Genomic DNA, 25,767 nt, shown 5'->3' on the forward strand with positions numbered 1-25,767 from the left:
GCATGTGTGGTGCATAGCACAAAGTATTTCCTTCACATTGCTTCTGAGTTTTCTGTTACTTGGATGCATTTATTCCAGTTAGGAGGCGTTTGTGGTGTGCATCAAATCCAGCCCATCATTGCTATTTTGACTGTGAGCACCAGTGACCTAGTGCATGGCATTGTAAATGATGCTTCACATTAAGCATTATGTGGTTTATGGCTAAGCTTCTGTTCTGTTTTTTTTAACCTTTGCAAGAGCAACATCTTTTCTGCTGTTCTGCTTTGCACAGCCACACAGAATAGCTGAATAGGCTATAAGACAAAATATTTGTATCAGTGTATTTTTGATTAGCTGTTCCTGATGGTATAATCATAGAATCACAGAATATCCTGAGCTGGGAGGGAGCCACAAGAATCATTGAGTCCAAGTCCTGACTCCACATAGGGCAACCTAGAAGTTAAACCATATATCCAAGAGTTGTCCAAACACTTCTGGACGCGCAGACAGACATGTAGGGAACCCTATGTAAAGCCCTGCTCTCCACAGCAGGAGTTTGAGTGGGGAGCAGAGTCTGTTGTGGTATCAGGCTTTCAATACAAGACTCTACAAAGACAGCAGATGTTTTGTTTTGTGCTGCTGCACCAGTGCCAGAGGTGCACAACTGTAGAGAAAGAAAATGTAGTTGTTGGGGAGGAGGAGTTGCTTGGCTGGAGTTTGACTTTTTTTTTAATAATGCTGCTAATCTTATTTTCAATGATTAATGTTAAATAAAATCAGACCATTTATTAAATCTTTACAATTTTGAAATCTATTTGGCTCAATAACTCTAACTACATATATAAATTTAAATGCATCTTTAAGACTTTATCACAGGACAGTACAGTCCTCCTTGCTGTCTTAAGAATGGACAGTATTCATATGTGTTTATTTTTGCTAAAACTATTACAGGAGGCTAAGAAGTGGAAGGTGACAGATACAGAACATGCCACTATTTAATATTGTCCCTGAATCCAGTGGGTGTTTATAAAATGCATTGAATAGGATATTATTTGGGTTAGCTTCTGTCTCTTATTCCTGCATAGCTGCTTTGGAGACTCTGGGGCAATACTGCTGCTTTGACAATAGCAAGAATCTGACTTTTTAGAATATTTCTGTTGGATTAGTTTTGTCATATTGCTAAAATATTTCCAAAGGAAACAAGCTAGCAAGAGGAGTTTGCAGATGTAGCCAAGCCTGGGTGGAATTTCATGGGACAGGATAGAAATACCACAACCTGGTTACTTTCTTTCTATGAAGCATCAGAAGCTTGATACAACTGATGCAGCTGTTGGATACTTTGCCAAAGCATTTTGCAAGAGCTTTTGTGTTGGGTTTGTTTTTCAAATTAAAAAAAAAAGGGAAAAAAAAGGGCTTGGAAGGCTGGGAACAAGGGTCATCTCAGCTTTCCTTCTAAGAAGTTCATACAAGCTATTGGACGTGTCTACTAAGTTAGAATCAAAGAACACACCTATGTGTGCTTTTGCAGGCCAGTGTGTCCCTACTCAGAAACAAGTAGAGAGGAGCTAGCTCTGACTGCAAGCATGTTCATCTTGGCTTACTTCTGGCTGCCTCAGAAGTGTGGTTCTAGGGCTGCCCAGTCACCTCTCATTCACAGCCAGGTGCTGAAAGGCTGCAGCAACCACAGTCACCTGCTTTGCAAAGTGAGTCTTTAAAACTGCATCCAGTGCATGCCACTCCAGTGGTTAGACTACCCTGACCTGAAAAAATACAAAAGCTAAAAGAACCAGAATGTAATGCATAATGTAAGTCATAAGTTTATTGTTATCTGTTCACATTCTCTTCTTCCAGTATGTGTCTTCTCCCTGAAAAATATTTTTGTAAAAATATATCTACTGTGATATGCTTTGAATAAGCTTATTTGGATTACCTTGAATTCTAAATTTTTCAATCTTTTGTTATCATTTGGATGAATTAATGGGATTTGCACAACTTCTTGTTCAGAGTGTGCTGGGAAGGCAGGGTTAAAACTCCAAGTTTTTCTTTGTTCATCACTATTTTCTAGCTCAAGACTGAGGTCAATGCATTTTTTGTCATGCTGTAGTACAGTGCAATAACCGCTACTACCTCAGACTTGCTTCTTGAATGCTGGAGAATAGAACTTTTTATTTTTCATTCTGCAGTTCTATATGCATTGTGGGGCATTTATGTCAGTCTGAATTTGATTAACTACCCCAGATAGAATTGAGACGTTTAGTGTATTTTTATGGTATGGCATTCAGGTCAGTAGCTGAATTTTCTAGTGTGCCATTACGGTGTGAGGGGGAATTTTATCTTTTCCGTCATTAAAAGAAACTCAGCTTTGGAGCAGACCTCATGTCAAATGTTGTGTCTGCTATAATTTTTCTACTCTTTAGTTTGTGAGGCTGAATTTAAAAAAAAAAAATCATATATTCAGCTGTTGCAAGGTAATCGTAAACTAAGACTACTATCTCTTCAAAACGCTGTGATTACAGGAATGTCATCTCAGCTAACACAGCTGCCAATCAGCAAATATATTGAACCTCTGCATTTATGTTGTGATGAATTTAAAAACAAACCAACCCTACAAGCTGTTGTATTGGAATCTTTCTGACCTGCCTCGGGATTTTAACTTTTTTCTTCTCAGGTCTTTTAGCACTTCTGTTACTACTCTGCTTTCAAAAACCTAAGAGTATACTTGTCTTTTGTACTCTAAATTTTATCTGCTTTTGCATTTTCTTCCTTCACAGGTTAAGCTTTTTTCTCTTAATTGTATTTCTCTTGCAGTGCAGCTGTTAATGCACCAGAACTTTTGTTTGTGTGTTTTGTTCAAAAAAAATCTTTGAACAAGCTGTTGGCAGAGAGCGTTATTTCCTTAAAATCCATCAGAAAGTGGTTCCTCATGTTGTGCAATACAGCGCGATACTTAAAAGCTAGTGACAACATTATTTGAACTCTGAACAAACTTCGAGAACATATCCAGCTCATTTTCCTTTCTTGCAGCTCTTGTCAAGTGTTCCGTATTTGCTTGCAGAATGAAAAGGCTCTTAAGGGTTGTTATGAAAGCATTGTTGAACATTTGACAAAAGAAATGCATGTTTTATCTAAATGAGAAAGTATGACAGTACACATTGCCACTTAAATTTCTCCTAGCAAAATTAGGCAAAACAGTCATAAATACAATTCGTTAGCTCCTTAATTTTCCAGTTTCAAGGGAGCCTTTCTTAGCGTAAGGATTTCTCCAGTTCCCATCCAGTATAGCTTTACTTCTCATTTCACATGATACCAGGAAGAAGAAACGATGAAATAGATTTTTTTTTTCTCAGTCTTCAAAATCCAATGCCCTGAGCAGATGCCTTCCTCTTAGGATATCCCAGCTGCCGATGAGGAAAGTGGAAAAGCAGTTGTGGTTAACTGAAAGGTAAAGATTTCTGCTCCCAGCCAACAACCAGCTTCTTGCCGTTATGGGATGTGGAAGGGAACAACAGCGTCACACCTAAGTTGTAGCCAAAGACCGGAGGTTGCTCTGTGCTAATGTGCAACTGCGGCCTGCCTTTCTAGACACAGTTATGTTGTCCATGCAAGTCAGTACTGTAGGAAGCACAGCTTTACTGCTAACCTGGGGAGGGGAGAAGGACCCTGCCCAAACCTAGTTTTCTACAGTTCAAGGAGTTGCAGCATCTTTAAAGCCTTAAAAGCCTGTTCTATCCAAAACGTTTGTTTAAAAGCTTATTCTAAGTCATGCTGTAATTGTGTTTTTGTTTGTTCTTTTTTTTTTTGCAAAAAAAGGAAGAAAAAACCCACTTTCCATCTTGCTTCATTTGTGAATTCAGCAAGTCACTGAAGATTAAGACATTAATTACCTCTGTTAGAGAATCTTGCAAGGTTTATTTGTTAAAATCTAGCACTCTGTTTTCAAAATGCTTTACACAATTATTTTTTGAGCTTTAGGTACTACTCTGCTGTAAGGGATTCTGAAACTAATAATTTTAAAATGCAGTAAAGGATGCTGTGTCCAATCAGCGACTTTCTTTGCTGGACAAATTTTCTTTTGTCTTTTCAGATATTAGTTTTATTTCCTCTAAGTGGGAGAATTGTAAAACTGGTTACTTTTTGGGGGAATAACAGATTAAAACATTTTGGACTGTATTTTAGAGACAACATATGTGCCTTAGGTGTGTTTCCTAATAATTAACTTTGAAAGCGATCACTATCTTGAGGCTGTCTGTGATAGCTTTACTCTGTCTTGCTAGTTAGTGATGTAGCCCATGAAATGGAGGATGACAAACCCAGGAAAAGCCAAAAAGATGATGAAGAACAAATTGCCAAGTACAGAGAACTTTTGCAAAGTATCCAAGAAAAAGAGAAAAAACAGGAAGAAAAAGATATAGGAATGGAGATTAAATGGGTTCCAGGTAAGCTTTTTTTTTTTAACTTAGTTGGAGTATATGCAATATTGGCCTGTTAATAGAGATTAAGTGTAAGGAGTCAAATTTATAGTAGCAGAAACTGACTTTTTTTTTTTCCATAAATTGAAATCCAGATGGATTAAAATGAGGGAAGTAGAAGAAATAATATGATTGAACTCTGTTCCTCAGCTGTAAGCTTCTCTTTGTAGCTTATTTTTTGCCAGTGTTTTTTTTCCTTGTGTTTGTTTTTTCATTTATCACTTTATAGGTTTTTCTTGAATAGAATTCTTGTGTTTGCCATGGAGTCATAAAACATATCTACACTTCTAAAAGCAAAAACCAGTATGATTTGGAAATGTAGCATAAAATTAGAGGGGAATGGTTTGAAAGTCTTGCTTGCACAATCCTGAGTATTTGGGAGAACAGGGAAGGGAGAAGTCTGACCTTCTGGTGAGACTGCTCTGTGGAGAAGAAAGTCGGGGGGGCGGGTGTATTTGATTGTATTTAGTGACATCCAGATTTTCATCTGGAAATGCAAAAAATATTACTTTACCATATAGCATCCTAGCAGAACTCATCCCGAGATCTGAAAACCATGTCTAGGTGTTTTTCTTTTATGATGAAAAGACATTCGGGCTGATTGTTATATTTTGTTTATGGGTGTGTGCCTTCCCTGAGTTGTAAATGAGACAGTACAACAACTTGATACATCCAAGAAGGGCAAGGTTTTCAGTGTGGCCTCTCCTCTTTGATCATGGCTTAGAGCTCATTGTGACTGCCCATACCAGACCTGGCACTCGTTAGCTCTCTTTGCAAGCTTAATTTAATTTGCTAAAATGGCAGAACTACTCTGGAAAAGAAGGAAAAATCTGGTTCTTTTTTTCTGCTGAGTGAGTCAGACAAACAAATGGAGGCATTTGGTGAATGCTCAGAGGGTTGAATTATGCAGTCCGTAGACCTCCTCAGGGGCAGCAAGGTGCTGTATTGGCTCTGTACGTGTAGGACTGCAGGCCATGTAAAGATACAGCCTGATCTGTTACTGTAAATACTGAGACCAGACAGACACATACTAGAATCCAGCCCATTCAGCACTGATGTGTTCATTCCAGCTAGGGATCCATATCTGATGTACAGTAATATTATTCTGAATTTGCTCAGGTAACTTCCATTCAATATAAATGCTGGCTTTTTAAATCTTGTTCAGGTCTGTACTGAGTCAGTGAAATTGATTGAACTGACCAGAATAGTTTTATTTCTTAGTTCTTGATAAGATCTGTATTCAGAAGTATACACTGGCATTAAAAACAGTTGTGTGTTTTCAGTCGTGCTTATATAATTCCACTCATTCCTGGCATGAACTCTCCCAAAACCCCCTTATATCCCAAGGATATATCACGTGTGATAGGACAGGTGCTTGCCAACACAGCTGTGTCATTATGTTTGACTTCATCTGTCCACAGTGTGGCAGTATTTGCTTTCTTGAAGTTGCACACTAATTCATCAGGAGCATTCAAGGCAGGTGAGTTTTCATACATTGGTAGCTATCGTAAGATTCTTAGATTTGTTGTTGCCACCCTTCAGACTTGAAGGTGGAACCCACAATCAAAACAATTGCTGCTAGGAATGTGTTCTGTATTTATACAGGCCAGGCGTTGTTTAAACAGTTAGAAAAGCTACCATTCTTTTGTGTTGGTTTGGAAAACACGTTTGGGGTTTTTCTGTTTGTTATACAGCCTGTCTTCTGAAGAATCTTGCAAATTTTATCAATGGAAGTTCTGTAAATTAAAAAAGATTAAGCAACATAATATGGTGACATAGCTAGGAACCTAGAGCAAACCATTCATTGGAGGAGACAGAAAATTGTTTTGAAGGAGACTAAAGGGAACTTAGTACCCCAGGGAGAACAAGTAGTTTTCTTAAGGGCTCAGCTTCTTAAAACTGTGCCTTGCACATTACAAATCAATTATATTAATATTTAGGAACTGTAGCAGAAATGGACTTCAGTTCCCTCATACAGGGGCTCCCTGTTTTCTTTGCAACTGACCTTGACTTCAGAAAATGGGATTTGTTCCATATTACATCTAGTTCAGCCTCTTCCTTACTGCACTTTCTTGCAGGGCTCCTAGGACTTTTGCTGTATCCTCATCTTTTTGTAGAGAGGTATGGGAAAAAAAACCAAACCCCAAACCAAACAAAAAACCCATTATTCTGATAAATATGACTGACTTTGTCTAGAGTCAGTTGGATGTCTGTGTACTGAACCAGATTTGTTTGTATGATGATGGGCTGAATGTGCATGCAATGAAGTTCACACTGGTAGTTTATAGTATTTGATGTAAGTTTAGCAACTATGATTTTGCAGCAAATGTTATTGTTTCCTCATTTCTTAATGAGGAGAAAGATTATTATCAAAGAGCAGAGGTTCTGGAAATCACAGAAGTGTTCCCTTGCCTTTGCTAGTTAGACTATTCCCCTCCATGAGGTCAGGCAATACCTCTACTAGCTATTAGCCCCTGGGATATGGTTTTGTCCAAAACAAAAGTCCTGAAAGTGAAGCTGAGTATCTTGACTTTGCTTTTGCGTCTAACATATGGGAACATGTCAGCCATTGCAGCATTTGGAGAGGGGATCCTACACACCTGAAAGGGAGATATTTTTTTTTTTCTTTTTACAGTGGAGCATAGACATCATGTGTTGAGCAGCAGTTTATAGCTCTAGCAATATATGCGCCATTGAGGCTGTGCCTTCTTATGGGAGAGAAGTACATTAGTGATTATGTTGTTTTTCTTCTTGAACAAATGTCCTTATTTAAATTCCAAAACAGTTTAATTGTGTTCAGTTGGGGCATTCTGGGAATTCAAAAATAGTTTTTATTATAATCTTTTAAGACTTCTTAATTTTTTCAGACATATTTTATATCTGTTGGAATATTTTTATTATCAAGCTCTGCCTTAATCTGTTTGACTTACTGCAAAATCTTTCTCCTGCCCGCATGTTTAATATACAGAGTTACAACAGTTAAATCTAGGAAGCTTTTCAATTGAAAGGCAGAGATTTGAATTAATTTAAAAATTTGAGTTTTGGCACAAATATTTACACATGGTTATAGAAAGCACACTTTGTGAATGATTCAGTTATTCTTGAATCATAATAGTTTTAAATAAACCACAATGCCAGCAAAAATAAAGCAGACGTAGTTCGAACTCTCTTTGGTCTGTTTCTTTTAGGCACAAAATCAGTGTTATATTTAAGCATCTATCTGTTTTCTTAATCATATCTGATTTGAGCAACAATTACTATGCGTCCTTATCCAGCTCCAAAAGCTCCCTTTAGAAGGTGAAGAGGGAGGAGACTACAACTGCATTTCTTGGTGATATTCAGCCAGTTTTTCATACAGGTTTTTTTTGTTTATTGGACTTAAAAATTCTTCCTTTGGGAAGAAGGAGATATTAATAAATAAATTAAGATAGGCTTAAAGGAAAACTTAAAATTTCATTAGAAGCAGAATAGCAGGCAATCATGTCCCTGTAAAGTGCTTAGTAAACCCCAACTGTATGTTGTTACAGATTAGATGGAGCACAAAAATGCTCATATGGAAACATGTATCAGTCTATATCACGGTGTTGGTCTCTTCTCCCAAGTTACTAGTGATAGGATGAGAGGAAATGGCCTCAAGCTACGTCAAGGGAGGTTTAGATTGGATATTAGGAAAAATTATTTTACTGAAACAGTGGTCAGGCATTGGAACAGGCTGCCCAGAGGTGTGGTGGAGTCACCATCCCTGGAGGTGTTCAGAAAACATGTAGACAGGACATGGTGGTATTGGGTTGATGGTTGGACTTGATGATCCTAGAGGTCTTTTCCAACCTTAATGATTCTATGATTGCTTAGCGTGTCCTCTGATGGAAGCAGTTTTGCCTCTTGCAGCATGAAGCAGCGTGTTCTCAGCTGCGCATGGGCTCAGCACTGTAGTTCTTCACACTTGACAGCTGCTAAGTGTGGTGGGTTTTTTTCAGGCAGTTACACTATGTTAGGAAAACTGTCTTGACTTAAGTTGTCTTACCTTCAGGGCTGACAAATTCTAATGTTATCGGAATATGTCTGTCTGCCAGTCCTTTTAGCTACCTGTAACAAGGTGCTTCTTTTTTCTGGTAAGACATTACATGCAAGATGAACTTGCTTGTTTAGATTTCCTGAGAAGTATCTTTGTAGCTTCTAATAAACGTGACAGTTGCAAGCTATTAAACTTCCAAAAGCTGTCAAAACTTAAAATTTTAGAGAAGTAAAAATTCTGGCCTGCTCACCCTCCCTCACTCTCCCACCAATGTGAGAAGCAATATACTTAGGTTTGTTGTGGTATTTAGCACACTTTTAATCCTTTAGCTCAGGTATGATTTAGTTGTATGCTAATACAGGTGACCTTTTCCCCCTCTTTTGTTGGCCCTTATTTTTGAAGATTAACTAAAACTAGTGTGATTCACTTACTCTAAAAGAAATATTGATGTTGTTAAGGGTATAAATTAGCCTTTTATATGGTCAGTTAATAATTCTACCTAAAGTAGACAATTCCTTTCCCCTTCTGCAATCAAAAGCCTTTTGACCACTTAAATACATTTATTCTTGGGAAGTGGTCTGGACAGTAGTTTCTAAGCCACTCTAATCTGTGGAGAAACTCCGATGCCTTTCAAGAGCCTGCCAAATACCACAAGAAAGGGCTGTATTTTCCTCCAAGTCCTTCTGTGCCAGATGGATCAAATGATTCAATTTCCCAGGCAAATAAATGAGAACTCTTGTAACCTCCTTTGAAATCTTGGATCTCTCTTCTTCTGGAGATATGACATACATTCTTTAATTCAGTATTTACTGTCTTCAGAGAGAATCTGCAAGGTTGCTACCTGACCAGTAATTTTTTCCACAAAAGTACTGCAAAATAATATCCAAAGCAATAGCAGTTCAGTTTCTGGGAAGGTGATGACTCTGCTTTTATTGACTTTGGAGATGAGAGGTGTACAGTTGGAAATAACTAAGTATTTGTTCTTGTTGTATGAGAGGGCTTCTTAGTGACATGGTTTTAGTGAACCTATACAATAACTTTAATTTATTGTGGCTTTGCATTTTTTTTCTGGCTTAGTACCCAGTTTTTGTGGTGGTAACAGTTTGTCACTGTTAATTCTGGCTTCTTTCAGGATAGTAGAAGGACAATTTATCTTTTTTTTTTTCTCCCTCTTCTAAAAGGCATGGTTTAATGTGATTTTAGATCTTGTCCACACTTCGTGTTTCAGACATTTTGTAACCAGCTCTCCAGCCTTTGAATTATTTTTGGAGGGTAGACAAGCGCATGAACAGGAATTGGTGTTTGCAGTTTTTCAGAAAAATGTTCTGCCTGCTTTTCTGAGGATGGGTACAACTGTCCGTGAAGGCCGCCCATTTTTTCCATTCTGAATTGGTTTCAGTTCCTCATTACTGAGGAGAGCTGGAAGGAATGATGAGGAGTGGGGACTGGCCAAATGAGAAGCCTGGGAGTTGGGAAAAAGAATGGGATCTAGTCTCGGACATCTGGAGAGGTCCGAATTCGATTTCTGAGCAATAAAAATGGTATGAGGGGTGGGAGAGTAGGATTTGGTTAGGTGAGGGCTGGACTGGGATGGTAAGGAAGGGGTGCTGAAGGGAGACAATTAGAACATAGAATTGGGGGAGAGATGGCAGATATCAGACTTGGAGGGGGAAGCAGAAACATGATTCCTACATGCTCCCAAGATCTATCAGTCATGTCTTAAACAGGGATGTTAACTATAGGATATCTGACTCATTTGTTCCGGAAGTTAAAAAATAAAAGTGTGTAGTGAATGAAGCAAGGAATTGCAGGTAGGAGAAAAATACTTCATTGTTCAGGCTGTTACCTCCTGCCAGGGAAGTGGATTCTGTCTTTCTGCCACTGAATTCTGCTCCAATGTGTTGCAAGGCAAGTCAGCTAATCTCGTTACATCATGAAGTTTTGTTTTTGCAAGTGCCTGTCTTGTGAGGAAGGGGCTGAAAGTGTGTAAGCTGCATCTGAAGTCAGTAGTTGTCCTCAAAACATGCAAGTGCTGTGTGGTATAAAGACTTCTGAGAAAGCATTCCTGAAGTGTGTGGAATTTTTCAGCAAAAAGTGAAGGTGGCTTTTAAATTCAGTGCTTATTCTAGATGTAGAATGGGGATGTTCCAGTTATTTAATGATTCTTTCTTAAGGTGATGGATGGTGTTGCACCATTGAATACTGTATGATACACATTATAGAAATTCCATTCTGTTCTAGAGTAGGGTTCAGTTATGTTTGGTGGTTTTGCTGTACATTATTATGTTCAGTAACTTAGCTATATGTTGAACAGTAACACAAAATACTGAGCAGCTGCATGTTCATGTTCTATAGATCAACCAGTTAAGATCCTCTGGAAACGGTAGAATGTGATCGTGTGATGAGAAACTATTGGAATGCATATTTACAAAAAGTCTAAATTAAAGATTTTACATACTTGTGCATGCAGCTTCAAGCGCTAGGCATTGAAACAGCAGAGGTCTGTGCTAATTTAATGTAAACCTAATTAATACATCCAAACTTAACTGTCTGATCTTGTTATGCAAGAACTATTTGGACAGATATGTTGCACTTCTGTGGGGTTTACTTTTCTAGGACCCTCAGAAAACTGTCATGCTCTGAAAGTAAAGAGGAAACTTCCTTTAGCAAAGAATTAGGCCACCTTTCCCAACTGTTGACAGGTCAGGAAACACAAACTTGAGGGCTTCTCTTACACCATACCCATAACAAAAGGATACAGAAGAGGTGCCGATCTGAGTTAATGTCTAACAGTTACAGTTCCTCACTGAATCTGGTGAGAGAATGGTACTCTTCTCCTTGATCTCTCGGTTCACGAAGCTGTTAAGTACAAAAATTACTTTTGGTAACTTCATATGCTAACCAAATAAGAGGATGGCTTATTTCTCTTGCTGCTGCTTTTTTTTTCTTTTTTTTTAATAAATCTTGAGTTGTTACAATTTGAACTGGTAGTCAGTGATAACATAAAACATTCTTTCAAATTTATTTTTTGTTTCTTTGAGAGGCTGATATGTTTCGTGCAGTCTATGCCCTTAATCTCTGCTTCTTGTTAACTTTTTTTTTAAAAAAAAAAAAGCTTACCTTAGGCATCAACTCTGAATCGAGGTTTACTGTCAGACCAGGTGTGTACTGTTTTTTCATTTTAGATAGTTTTCTGTTGTTAAAGCAGACTGGTACTAAATAGCTTTAAAAGGCTAGATGACTTGAAAATAACTTGTGTAGTTTAACTTCATGCATGTCATGACATTAGTAAAAGATTAGTACCAGTATTTGGATGTTTATGTTTCCCTGTGCTTTCCAGTTGCAGATTTATTTTACTTTAAAATCATTCAAATAATAGCTTATTTTTTCTCTTTTACAATGATGGACAAAAAATACACTGGTCATCACACATACTGCAGCATTGCCATAGTGTTATCACAGAGGCAAAGTTTCAGCAATGGAGGTGCTATAAAAGGCAACTTTACCACGCAAGCGAGGCATGCTGGTACAGCAAGCACCAGATAATCTCTCTGTGCGAAATGGAGAGCACCAGCTATAGAGGCTCAAGCCAGCTGTGAGATGACCCTTATATTCTGATAGTGATTTAACATTTCAGAATTGTTGTCAAGTCACTTCATCTTTTGTACTTTGTTTTGCCATGCACAAAAATGGGAATGACTGGACTGTATTTGAAGTGTTTTTGTGAACCTTAACTGATAATAGTAAGGTACATTAAATATAAGGGCTCTGTATATGTCTGCTGTTGTTACTTTTATTGTGTTTCTCTCATCCTTAAAAAGTGGCACCTGTACACTGCACAGTCTAATGTCTGGAGAGGAGACTTTTCTGAGGAATAGCAAGAGTGTTGGGAACTAGGTATCACATAAGCAAGCTCTTCTTCTGACTTTTGTGCAATTTATTGCAAAAGGAATGTTTTATTTGGAAAAAACACATCCTATAAAGTGATTTTATTTAAAAAGATGTTGTCTTAAGCAATATTTATGTTGTTTTCACAGACTGGTTTAAAAAACCCCTAGGGTTTTTTTTTTCAAAGGAGAAAAGAGTTGATTTAAAAACAATAAAAATCAGATTAATCTCATTAACTTTTTTTTGTTCTAGGCCTCAAAGAAACTGCTGAAGAAATGGTCAAAAACAGGTTGGAAGGAAAGGATAGCCTAACCCCATGGCAAAAGTATCTAGAGAAGAAGAAAGAAAAAAGAATTCTTAAAAAAAAGAGAAAGGTAATGTTTCCATTGGCCACGTAGGGGAGAGTTGTTTGTTTTCTTAAGGTGGTGTTATTTGTTTTGGATAAACTAAATAAGAAATTATAGCTTCCAGTACTATTGTGCAATGGTCACTCATGTGGAAAGACCGAGAGTGCCTCATCAAATTTACAGGGCAAAAGGCTATTCAGGGTAGTACTGAGCATACATATGCTTACACAAAATTTCATTTATCCACTTGTGTTGCTTTAAAGATAAATGAATCCTAGTAACAGTTGGTTTTTAATTTACATTTTTGATTGCATTAGGAAGGGTCTTTTTTCTACTGTATGCATATCCATTCAGAGTTGTTATGATAATGACAATTTTTGGCCTGAAGTAACACAGACTTGTTTCCCAAAGCTGTAATGTCAAAGAATAGCCGTGAAGAACTATTCAAATTTCAAATTGCAAGAGTAAATTTGATAAGTAGTTCTGTGTATGAATACCAGAATGGCCCTATAGTAACGAGAAAATGGCTGTTGCTTCATCTTTCCACACATAGAAAGTAATTGTGAAGTAGCTGACTCCTGTGGCAGTAATGTGCAGAAATAGGCAGATAAATGAAATGTTTGTGCATATGCTAGGAAAAAAGCATGTGGCATACGGAACCTAGCTTTCCTAAATTCTTACATTACTCTGAATGTAATTCATGTTGCATAGTGATGTTTTTAAGAGTAATCTCTGTAACTTGAGTTACACTGTGCATTGCAGTTAGTTTTAACTGGCATTTGATGAGTAACTTCCTACGCCTTACAGAAGATGAGTGCTCTGAATACACTAAGTAGCACTGTTAGGTAGTAGAGCAACTTTTGTTAGTGCAATATTCTTGCTCAGTCTGATAAATTAAGTCAAGGGGCAAGATGTATGACACAGTACTTCCAGTAATAAAATTTGTTCTTTTCAATCCCAAATAGGTCTTGTGGGAATTTTGGAGCAAAAAAATGAAGCTCCTTGCTCAAGTTTTTTTCCAAGTAGAGCTTTTGTGGAACATAAAGTAAGGGCATATCAATGCTGTTATCCTCTAATTTGTTGGTATGGTTACCTAATGCACCACAGTTTGTGGATACATCTAATAAAGGTCCATGGAATATGTAAATATCCCTTTTTCAGGTACACAGAAAGCTTTCAATCTGTGAAAGAGCTTTTAAATTGTTGATTTGTCTTTACTAGCAATTTTAGTGTATTCTAGTTTTATGATGTTCAGCATACAATATTTCAGTTTTCATGTTCACAGTTATTAACAAAAGGAACATCTAATTCCACTGAAACTTTAGTAGTCATTTATATGTTGATGGGATTAATGTTTGTGCTTTGTTACAGGCTACTGCCGAGAGAGAACTGAGTGAGGATGAACTTCCATCTGATGTTGATCTCAACGACCCATATTTTGCTGAAGAATTTGAGAAAACAGGTAGGTCAGGAGGGTGACTTCTGGAATAGATCTGCCCTTTCTTTAAATAATGAACTTTGGAAACAAAGTTGAGCTAGTGTAAATGCAGAAATAGCATGTTCAGAATTACATAAAGTAGGTGTCGTTTGCCTAAAATTGCAGGGGCTGTTCCTGTAAAATGATGAAAACTGTGATGTGTGGAATGGTAGGGAACACTGTTCTCCTAGCTTTCACCAGGGACCATTATGTAGCCAATTTCTGGGGATGGCTGTTAAAAACAAGCTGACCATCTGCTCCCCTAAGCAGTCCAGAGACAAGAACTTCACTGCCTTCAATGCCTGTTTCCTTTTATATAGGAGGACCCCAATATGTACGAGTCCCTTTGAAGTTTGAGTCATTTACGTAAATGTCAAATGTTTTTTTGCATTGTAAACAAAGTTGTCTTTCAGAAGAAATAAATTTTCTTTTCTCTTAGTCCAATACACGTTTTTACTACTGTACGCTGGCTGCCTAGAAACGTAAATAGAGTGGGGATTAGGTGGTAGATGAAATCTGAGAGCTTGGAGTCAGTTGGAGCGGACTGTTATCACAGGTTTTACATTTGTACGTGTGCAAAAGGTGGGGGGCACTTCCAGAATGTATGTGGGGAGAGGGACTATGTCAGGAGAAGGAGAAAATCACGTATTTGTGAATTCTAAAACAAAATTATTTTCAGCATGATGCAAAGTTTTTAGTGGTCAGAGTGATTTCAGGTACCAAGCTGTTTTTACTAGCTGCATAGGGTCATAGTAAGAAATAAGTAGTTTGATACTAGTGCTTGGTTCACCCCCATCTGCAGCAGCAGAAGTCTCTGAAGGCCTGAAGATAAGCGATCTTCACTTCTGTGATCCTACAGATAGTGAAAGACAAGGGAAGATGACTTGAGGGCCCTTCTTCAGGGGATGGGTGGAAAGTCTTAAGAGATTTACTGATTTACCTTCTAGAATACTTGTCTTCACTTCGCATTTCTGTGCCCTGTTTCTTCTTCTGTAGTTTAGCCAGTTCTGGGAAGATAAAAAAGATCTCATAGTTGCTGAACTCTTACAGAAGACATTTCTCCCTTCTCCACTTTAACATAAATTGTGTAGGTTAGGTAAAAATATTATATCTGAATCTGATTTTCCTGCACGTTTTCTGGAACTACTAAATCAACGATTTAGTTCTTGAGCTGATGTCATTGCGCACCTGGATAGTTTATTTTTTGGTGGTGGTTTCTTTCTTCTAGAAATCCATTTCCAGCTTGGAATCCATTCAGAACCAGTCAAGAGAATAGTCCAGGGAGGAAAAATTTTTCTTCAAGAAATGTGTCCTGTTCCAGAGTATACTTAGTGATATAACTTGACATTTTTCTGGCATGCTTGTATTTCTAGTCTGACTTCAAATCTGGCTTAAAAAAAATGGAGGCAAATATCTTCCTTAAGAGTACTCCCAGTGGACTGTAATAAATTGCCTGGGACTGTAATTCCAAGCTCAAAGGGCAGAGTATGTGGTTCAGGTCAGGAAACCTGCTTTTCTTGCACCTTCTTGATCAAGGTCTACAGGCATTCCAAAGAGAATAATTGGATTTATAAATGGGGTATGTTTTCATTAAAATTTACGTTTGACTAATGCCTTATGCTGTTAGAAATCACTATGTATGTCTGTCTAATCAGCACTGTGTATCTAAAGTAAATTCTAAGAGAATAAGAAGGCTTCATCAGAAGAATACTCAATTCAGTCTGAACAGAGTCAACCATATTTGCCTTCCCATTATTCTGTTCAGGCTTTTTTTGCGCTAGCATGGTTAACAGCACAATATGGTCTTTTAGCCATGCACGTAAGTTTTAAAAACTGGTTTTTTGGGGTTTCCTTGACTGATGGACTCTTATTCAGCTGGCAGACTTGTCTGCTGGGCAGAGAAGAGATGCATATTTGCTTTTTATTTTGAAGTATTTACTACATTTAAGAACTGCAGGACACTTCAGTTACATTTATGAGTATATAAACTAGTTTCTCTTTACTCCACTCCCAGGGTGTTTTAATGTCATCTGTTTGCCTGCACTGTTGTGATACTTCTCTCTACTGCTCTATGAAAAATACAGTAGAACTACTTTTTCTAACTGTTCTTTTTTGTTGACTTGCTTACACCGCTTGAATATTTCTGCCTCCTTAAGTTAAACAAAGAGTCAGTGGATTTTTATTGCTTTAAGTCTAGCTGGTTTATCTTTTCACCCTCTCTCCACAGCTGATGTTTAAGTATTGACTACAATATGCACTTAGAGGTTCTGTTCATAGGTAAATTATGTTCTCATGCATCAGCTTGAATAAATGTGTGCATGCCTTATATTTGCATTTAGATTTAAAGAAGCAGCCAGAATTGGTTGAAAGTACCTCAGAAGACGAGGTTGAAAAACAGAAGGTAAAGTGGCTTAAAATGTTACGAAACACATATGTTGCATTGCCTCGACTCTGCAAATATCTGTGTTGTGTGTTTGTGAGTGGAACTACTAAAATCCATAGGCCAGCGATAGAAGGAAACAGTGTAATTTTAAAAGTGAGAGCTTTTGGAACAAAAATTACCCAAGAATAATAGTAGAACATCAAAGCATGGACCATGTAAGATTACGCCATGATATCGTTCTGGAAGGTTGTAGTTGAACACAGCTCAGCTGGATGAGGTAACACTGAAATGTAAGGGCACAGAAGCCATTCTGGTTGAGCTGATTGTCCCTGTAGCTTTAAAGCTACCCCAGTACATTTGCGTATCGGGCAGTGCTGTATGTTTCCTTTTAACATTTGTGTGTTCAAACCTAGTCCTGTAGACTTTTAACCTTGAAGATTGAATGGTTTGCTCTTGCATGTTTGCTTTTCACCCTTTCTCAGAACAAGTTAACTGAATGTATTAAATTCATATATGTTAATTTTTATTTTGTTATATAACTATCAATATAAAATCATATCCGTTTGAGATTTCTGAGTTATGATATAGTTTTCAGATTAGATTATTTGTATGTTTGTGTGTGGATATTTGCATTTATATCTAACGAAAAGGATATAAAGTATCATATTTAATACTACACCTCAAAATGTTAAAAGAGTGTTAAGGATGAGATAATACTGCCCTGACAACCCTATTTCAACCCATTTGTATGTAGACTCAGAGACTTCATTAATGGGCTACTGTATTTTCCATCGAAAACTTAATTTCATTGTCTATATGGATTTTCTTATTTTGTAACAGGCTGAAATGGCCCTACTTATGACAGATGATGAGGATGATGCCAGAAAACATTTTAATTATAAAAAGATAGTAGAACAACAGAATTTGAGCAAGAAGAAAAAGAAACTTTTAATGAAAAAGAAGGAATTACTGGAAGATGACTTCCAGGTAATGATATACTCTTGATTTTGAGGCTCACCTAGAACCTTTTGGTAACATGAATTATTTTCAGGACAAATTTGGTGTTCTCATATCCTTCTCCTCCCTTATTCTATCTGAAGAACAATGTGGATCTACCTTTCTAGGGAGTTACAGGCAGTTTTCAAAAACAACTTTTTGTTTTAAACCTCTTCAAAAACAGCTGGTTTTGTTTTCATAAAAAGAAATATTCTGATACAAGGTTGAAGGGGCATAAATTGTGTGCGAGGTAACAAGACGCTATTTTTGCAAGGCCTTGAGGAAACTCATTGCCTCAAATACTTGTTGGTATGTTTGTTCTGATTGTTACCTGCTGCTTCTTTCATCCTGGTCAGTTTTCAACAATATTGTCTGTCTTACCACTAGTGTCTTCTGGTGCTCTGCTTGACACTCACTGGGATTTTGTGGGTGGAGCAGTTCCAGGAATGGTGAACAATCTCGTGAGCTATAACTCCTTAAGCAACTCCCATTTTATTGTGTTTAAGAGCTTTGCTATCGTGGGTCAAGGCTACCTAAAATACTCCTTTTCTGCCTTCAGGTAAATGTTGCCGACAGAAGATTCCAAGCCATGTTTACTTCTCCCTTGTTTAATTTGGATCCTTCAGATCCAAATTTCAAGAAGACAAAAGCAGTAGAAAAGATCTTGGAAGAGAAAGCTCGCCGAAGAGAACAAAAGGAGCAAGAGCTTACAGAGGCAAGCAAGGGACAGGAGAGCAAGGCAGCAAAGAAAAGAGATGTTCCTAAGAAAGCCATAGATCCTGCCTTGTCAATGCTAATAAAATCTGTCAAAAGTAAAACCGAAGAGTTTCAGGCAAGGAAGAAGCAGAAGATGAAATAACCGAACTTTTACTCAGACTTTACTTTAGTCCCAGTTCTCCTAACATGGTGACATCTATTAAAGTTACTACAGCTTGCTCTGATTCCTATCCACCTAAAAGTCACTTAATTATAATGGTGAGTTTTGAAGCAACTAGACTTATAATCACTCTTTCCTTCTGTAACAAAAAAAATACTGTTTTGTCCTATTATTGAAGAACTACACCTTGAAAACATGTAAGGAATCAGTGGTTTTGGGGCCGTTTGATTTGTATCATGCCAGCTGTTACAGATAATAGAAGTGGTAAAGATGGCTACAAAAAGTAGTTGCAATTATGATTGTATTTATAAATAAGAAAAACACTTCTGCAGAGGTTTAGAGCTGAGACTAAGCAGCCTTAATGTCTTCAGTTCCACGGAAGTCTGTAAAACCTATCTCTGTTGCTAAAGAAGGGAGCAATATAACTAAAAATTGAGATTTTGCGTACAGGTGTTTTGTATATTTTTATAAGAGTTCATGTATGCTTCATTAATTTCTCCAAATACTTGAAGACTTCCTGGATAATTTTTAGATCTAACAAAAAATTTGCCATTTAGAAGTGTTTCATTAATATATACTGGAAACAAATGGTTTAAATTGGCCCAAAGGAGTTTTGGGCACTTTGCTGCATTTTGTTTTTCTGTGCCTCAGTGAAATTATGTTAAAATGAAACTTTCTCCTATTACTATTGTGTTCCCATTAGTACAGTTCCACTTACACAAAGTCTTCCGGCATTGCAAATTTTTTTTTTAAAAAGATATTATTAGAAACCCTGTTGGTTGGCCATGTTAGCATTAGTGTCAGTGATGATGGTACCAACAGTGGAGGGAAAATACAGTGGGTAGAAAATGATACTTCTTCCCTGCAGCATGGGAACTGATTTGTCGAAGTTCTGTTTTGTTTTGGGTTGTTTGGGTTTTTTAGGGTTTGGTTTCTGGTTTGTTGCTTGGTTGGTTGGGTTTTTTTTGAAGTGTTTGCTGTATTAGCTGTAATGGAAATACATTATATCAAAAAAGAACGAAAATGTTAGGAACAAGAACTGAAAGGCGATTTGTAATTGTAAAGAAGTATTGTTCATTTCTAAGCAGTTAGAAACTAGATAACCGAACTAGTGTTTATAGGAAAGAAATATATGTGACTACGTGAAGGAGATGACCGAGTGAGATTTAGCTCATGAGAGGCTGTTCAAGTAGCTAACACAAAAAGCTGAGATATCACAGTGTCTTTCATACATAACTTTGTTCCAGCTGCTGGGCATTTTAGCCTTTTAAGCAATATGGCACGATCCATCAAACCCATTTCACAGTTAGAACTGACCAGCTGCGATGGCGAACAAGGAAAACTTATCCCACAGGAAGTGGCAGGAAGCTTCTGAACATGGGTGTACAGTGGGGAACAACACAGTGATATTCAGCAACATACAAACTCACAAAGAAAGAGAGGAAAGAACGATGCTTTGGGAAACAGCATTTCCACCAGGGGAAGTGTGCCTGCATCAAACAGGAGAGACGATGGTAGCTACGTAAGAAAATGTTAAGCATCATACAAAAGCGATGCAAGTGTACATATATGCTTCTGATAGGGATGGTGGGTAAGGTGACGAGCTTCTCCCATAATGAAAGGTCATAAATTCTATAATAAAATTTGCAGCATAGAAAATGTAGTTGTCTTTAACGCTGTTTCTGAAGACTGGCACATACAATACAATTTCCAGGCACACAGCAGTGACGCCAATCTGAAAGGGTAAAATTTAGGCATACCATGTACTGGTACAGATTTTTCTTAAGTGTGGTTCATTGTATGGGTTACATATTGTAGGCATATGAAATGCAGTAGGGGCAGTAGCTGGAATTGAATGAGATTTAGAGATTGGCTATGCTAGAGTAACCGGTGATGGAAGGGCAAGTGTTTGTGTGTAAAGCATGTGGAAAATTGGACAACTGAGAACAAAAGCAAAATGAACAGAAACAGAAGTCAAACGAAGGCTCCACCAAACCCAACAGCTGGTTTCTAACATGGACCGGTAACGGGCGATACTAAACGCGCACTTAAAATATTACACCTTCTCAATAGGGAAGCTGTAAGTTCAAAATTGTTTTAACTGCTTCTGTCAAAAATACAGCTTGGGTAGAACTAATTGTTGTAGGTACTTACTTTGTAACAGCACCCTTTTATAGCTGTAGGGACAAGCGTGTTTTGTTCTGCGTTGGTGCGCTTACAAATTCTGTTTTAATTTCGGGTCCACAGACAGATAGTCTCCCATGACTTCACTAAATAATTTGTATGGGAAAGCAAATCTGCTGGGGGATAAAGGTAAGAAACCACTGTCCCTTGAATCCTCTGACCCTGCCCATTTCTACAAAATACGTTTTGACACATTTGACATGCATACCCTTACAAAGGAGTGCTCCTTGTTTGGGCACTAGCAGTAGGTATCACCTGCTGTATTTGACTTCCTGGCAGTAGTTGAGTAGAGTCACTTAAATTAGAAGTGCTTTGCTTTTTGGCTCAGTGCTTTTATAACCTTACTGGAAGACAATGTGTGGCATCAGTGAATCTCTGCTCATCCGGGACGCCCAGATATGCTGAATGACTCACTGGTACAAAGCTCTCCAACAGAACTTCTGTACTTCTGCAGTGCACCTATCCTTTACAGTAACTTTGCTGGAGAGCTAATCTGAAAAAAACAAAGTTTTAAAAACAAAAAAAAATCCCCAAACAGCGATGACTTCTTAATGAAATTAGATGGTGTAAGTTATGTTGTGCCTTTTCTTCACGTGTACCGGCTACCTTCTTCAGTGGCAGCATCTGAGTGTACTCGGACATGTCCACTCAAGAAACCCAGCCTGTACTTGGAAGTCACAGCAAGGCAAAATGCATAAAACCAAAAGGGCAGACTTTCACATAGGCTTTAACTACTGGTTAAAAACGTATTTTCCTGTGTGGTGATGTGTACTTGATCTAGTGTCAATGCTTAACATATGATAATTCTATCTAGTTGGACATTAAGAATTTTTTCTGTTGTTCACGAGTTGCTGAGTCCTGAGGGGGCATCTTGGTTGGGAAGAACTGTAAGATCTGTTCCAGTACGCATCTTAGATGGGAGTTTTGGGTCTGTTTATAAAACCTTCAGGTGTAAATCCACTTTTTTTTTTTTACCTCTTTCTTAAAAATCAAGTTAGTAACTACTAAGTGTTACTGGCTCAAAGCCCATCATCTAATCCCCAGATTTCCAAAATAATGCCAAAAAAAATCTGGGGTTATTTTTTTCTGTGTTTGGCAGAAGTGTATCTCAGAAGTCTGGTAAGAAGTGGTCATGGCTCATCTAGAATTCTTTGCAATTCATTACCCATGGTGTAAACAAAACAAAGCGTGTTTTTGAGTATCTCATCCTCTTAAACATGAAAATAAGATCCAGAACTTTTAACCTCTGAACTTTGAAATGTGGTTTATTTTTCCCTTTCACTAGGTGTCATGTAACCAGCAGAAGTGACAACAATTAATTAAATAGCACATTAAAGAACAGGACTGTTAGAAGTGAGTGTCATGATCCGCTGTTGGGTTAACAATTCAACCCTGGGCCTGGGCGCATGCGCAGAGGGCATGTACTCCAGAGGCAAAAGGACACACATTACTGCCTAGCAGGACTCAACGGGCTGCCCCTGCAACCAAACTATCCCGCTCAGTTGCCGTGGTGAGCAAGCTTTGGTAGTGAAGCTTGTCCTGCCAACAATGTTGAGACAAGTTTCTAGTCCCTTACGCCACCCCGTGGCTCAACATTGGTGGCAGATATAGAGACAGCGATGAGAGAAAGGATAGAAGGAAGGGCAGAAAGATAAAATATCAATAACAAATATTTCAGCTATAAAGGCCAAAACATTGTAATGATATCAACTTTAAACAAGGCCAATGCCTACCATCAGTAACAATTCAGTTCCCATACTACAAAAAACCCCAAAGGAAACATATTGCGGAGACACAAGCTGACATGGAGCTCTAATTTGTTTAATTCCATCAGGTGACACAGTGGGTACAAGCTGCAGATTTGCATCGACACATTGGATTAACTGAATGAAACATGGGATGACATGTGGCAAAAACAGTGACGTTTGCTAGACCACACAGTAGGTAAAATAAGATTCGTTTAATCCAAGGGCCTCCTGGAAGCCAGGAGAACAGGTCAACATTCCAGCCTTCCCAGGTTTGCACAGGAACATGGGCTAATCTCGTATTCCAGCAGTAATTTGTTTAACGACCTTGCCGCTGTCATGAATTTTTAAACAGCAATCATGGTCATTCAGTTTCCCACAGACTCCACCTTCTTCAGCTAGTAGGTAGTTGAGAACCATTCGATGCTGGTAAATTGCAGTTCGCATTTGGGTTGCCTGATCTGCCAATAGGTCAAGGGCCTCAACTGCCTGATTGGTAATAACTTCTACTACGGCTTGCAGCCGGATAATGCGATTTAGGTTGTAAATGGGTTCTCGAGCACCACTAACCCCTTCGTTGGGGTTCCACGTTGTGGGTCCATAATGTCGTATGATACGTTGAGGGGTCCACGTGTCTTTACCTCAGGACCAGCCACTCCCATCAGTGAGGGAGGTATCAATAATTTTGGGTCATTTTTCCCACTTCAAATATGTTCAAATATTTGAACAACCAAGTGGTCTCCACCTGTTTCTGGGAGTAAGAAAAACAAGGGACAGATCACCCCACGTAACATATTCCTGACCAATTTGCTGGCAGCGCTTTATATGCATGGTTTCCACATATCCAATAGTGTCCCTTAAGGGCTACTGACCCATTAGCAAAGGGTCCTCTCTAACATTCTGTATGAGGTGAGGGGTCAAAATAAGGGGTGGGCTCTAAACCAAATGGGTCACTTCCAACACGACAATACAGCGATTACTTTGTGGTGTTTTCACAATAGGGTATGTCTGAACAAAGTTCTTCCCATGCTGTCCTCCAACGGGGCCAATCTACGCTATTAAAAGATTTACAGTTGTAAGCTCCTGCTTCCTGGTCCCAAATACAACCCTGGCCTACACTGTCACCTCAACTTGCATTAAGCGTAAGAGACCAAAATCTGGGAAATGCGCTTGTGCCTCCCTCATCCTTCACCCAGGCATAGGTATATATTAATTCATCCTTTTTATGCAGCTCTTCCCCCACCTGAACGGCTATGCTTACGTTCCGATTCGTCCACTCGCACGCGCTGTTGCCCACAGAGGGGCCATCCTTTTGCGTTCTAGCCAAGCAATACTTACCTTTCTCTGGAAATTTTATGTGCCATGGTGAATCATGTGAGCTTTCCCATGTTTTATTCCCTTTTGCTTCACTGTATCTGCTCACCAACCATTTCGGTAGCAAAGGCATAGCTACCCGGGGCCAACTTGATAGACCAACCGGTCCTCCACATATCCAGCATTTTGTGATATTATAAACACTTGTTATTTGTTCAGCCAATTGCATAAAGGAATTCTTTATATCATTCCCTTCATCCCCAAAGTCTCTGAGGGGATAACTAACTAATCCAGGGGTCACGGTCCACACAACACACCGAAACAACAAAACTGACCTTTTGCTCTCAAATGTTCATCTCGCCACATTCTGTCCGGTTCCCACAGAGGTCGCCTGTGAAATGAAACAAAGTTTCAACAAAGTGTTGACTCACCCTGCTTGGGCTTTGCACAGTTAAGATGAGGGGACAGTCCAGCGAGTGTTAATTTTGTGCTCCTTTGCCCAGGCATCTTTAGCCTTCCAGGCATGCCTGTTAAGGGGTTCAGCGAGTATGAGGGGAGCAGCCCCAATGGTTGGCATTTCTACCAACACTGTCTGTCCAGGGAGAAAGGTTGGTTCTCCAGGAACATTAGGAGCTTAAGGTTTTGGAATTAAAACTGGAGGTTTAGGGTAAAAGGCATTTAGTCGGGGGCATCCATTTATTCCCCACCGGTCATTGACACAGGTAACTGTGTCCCGGAGACACTCCGCCCAATGTGGCTTATGAGGTTTCAGAAATTGTTTTAAGAGCCCATTAGTCCGCTCCACTAGCCCATTGCCTTGGGGGTAATCTGGGGTGTGGAATACCCACTTGATTCCCTCTCCCCGTGCCCACTCCTGTACTCTGGCAGCGGTAGAACGGCTGCCATTCTCCGACTGAATGGAACTAGGCTTTGGGAGGGAGCTAAACCAAACTTTCAGGGCCCGCACTGTGTTTTCTCCCGTTGCTCATGGAAATGCTTCGGCTTAGACTAGGCCAGAAATTACTTCCGCGCCGACTAGTACATATTGTTTTCCTTCCGACTTTCGGAAAGGCCCAATGTAATCTATTTGCTAAACTTCCCAGAGGGTCTTATTATCTCTCAAATGGAGTGGGGATTCTTCCATGGGGTGTCGCTCCAGCCGGAGTCCGTGTTGTTCACAAGCCGAGATACAGGTCCTGCAAGCTTCCCGAGTGACAGGCCAGCCTCCGGCACGCGCCTCCTCGTATAAATCATTGGGCCCTGCGTGGCCACATTTAACATGTAACAGGTCTAAGAGCCTACCCCAATTTTCTCCCGTTTGATTCTCCTCCTGCAGGGGGCAATTCTGGCCAACTCGCCCACCCTATTATTCCAATCACTTGTCGGAGCACTCCCTTCCTGGTGGGAGGGCACCCACGCTATTGTGAAATCCCCATGCTTGGCAATACCTAAGATCTCTTGCCACCTCTCCTTTTGCCACACTGGCACCTGATTCACCTCCCAGTTGTTCCGTTCCCAAAGAGGGAGCCATTCTGTGCACCCGCTGAATACTGCAAATGAGTCAGTGTGGATACACACCGGAGTTCCCGCTCTTCCCTCGCTGTTGAACACACTGCATACTGCCACTAGCTCTCCCACTTGGGCACTGCCCTCGCCTTTGGTTATGATTTCCCTCTTGGTAGCCACATTAATAGGCACAGCCCGATACTTCCACTGTTTACCCTCTCGTTTGGCAGAGGCATCTGTGAACCACACATTTCGCAGCTCCTCTGGAAACGGTGGGGCAATTTTAACAGCAGGAGGCGGGGTATCCTCCTCCAAAAGGTTTGTCACTTCTTCCTTCATGCTTAACACCTTAGGGGCACCTTCAGTGACGGAAAAAACAGCTACAATAATATTCACTTTTAGCATACCATTTTCTCACAGTATCCCTTTGGGCCACCCCGTCAGGGGTTAGCAGGAGTCCCTGCTAACACAGGCTTAATTACCTTAAAAGGTCCCCTGAAAACTATAGGTTGTTGGCGTATGGTTTGTTCAGCTTCTCTAAGGGCTAAACTCACTACAAACCAACCCTTTTTCCCAACTGGAGTATC

The 25,767-nt window shown here is 39.1% G+C and overlaps 1 protein-coding gene across 5 annotated transcripts in view; it reads left to right on the plus strand.

Annotated features, from left to right (window-relative positions):
• ESF1 (ESF1 nucleolar pre-rRNA processing protein homolog) overlaps nucleotides 1-21,968 on the plus strand; it is a 32,627-nt gene extending 10,659 nt beyond the window's left edge. For all 5 annotated transcript variants that reach the window (XM_064446751.1, XM_064446750.1, XM_064446754.1 and 2 more), the window contains exons 9-14: nucleotides 4,254-4,415; nucleotides 12,604-12,725; nucleotides 14,070-14,160; nucleotides 16,515-16,576; nucleotides 17,399-17,545; nucleotides 18,114-21,968. In XM_064446751.1, coding sequence (XP_064302821.1) covers nucleotides 4,254-4,415; nucleotides 12,604-12,725; nucleotides 14,070-14,160; nucleotides 16,515-16,576; nucleotides 17,399-17,545; nucleotides 18,114-18,413 — 884 coding nt within the window. In that variant the 3' untranslated portion in view covers nucleotides 18,414-21,968. The remainder of the gene's footprint in view (nucleotides 1-4,253; nucleotides 4,416-12,603; nucleotides 12,726-14,069; nucleotides 14,161-16,514; nucleotides 16,577-17,398; nucleotides 17,546-18,113) is intronic.
• The last annotated feature ends 3,799 nt before the right edge of the window (nucleotides 21,969-25,767 follow it).

The sequence above is a fragment of the Phalacrocorax carbo genome, chromosome 3, assembly GCF_963921805.1.
Source record: "Phalacrocorax carbo chromosome 3, bPhaCar2.1, whole genome shotgun sequence".
Taxonomy (NCBI): domain Eukaryota; kingdom Metazoa; phylum Chordata; class Aves; order Suliformes; family Phalacrocoracidae; genus Phalacrocorax; species Phalacrocorax carbo.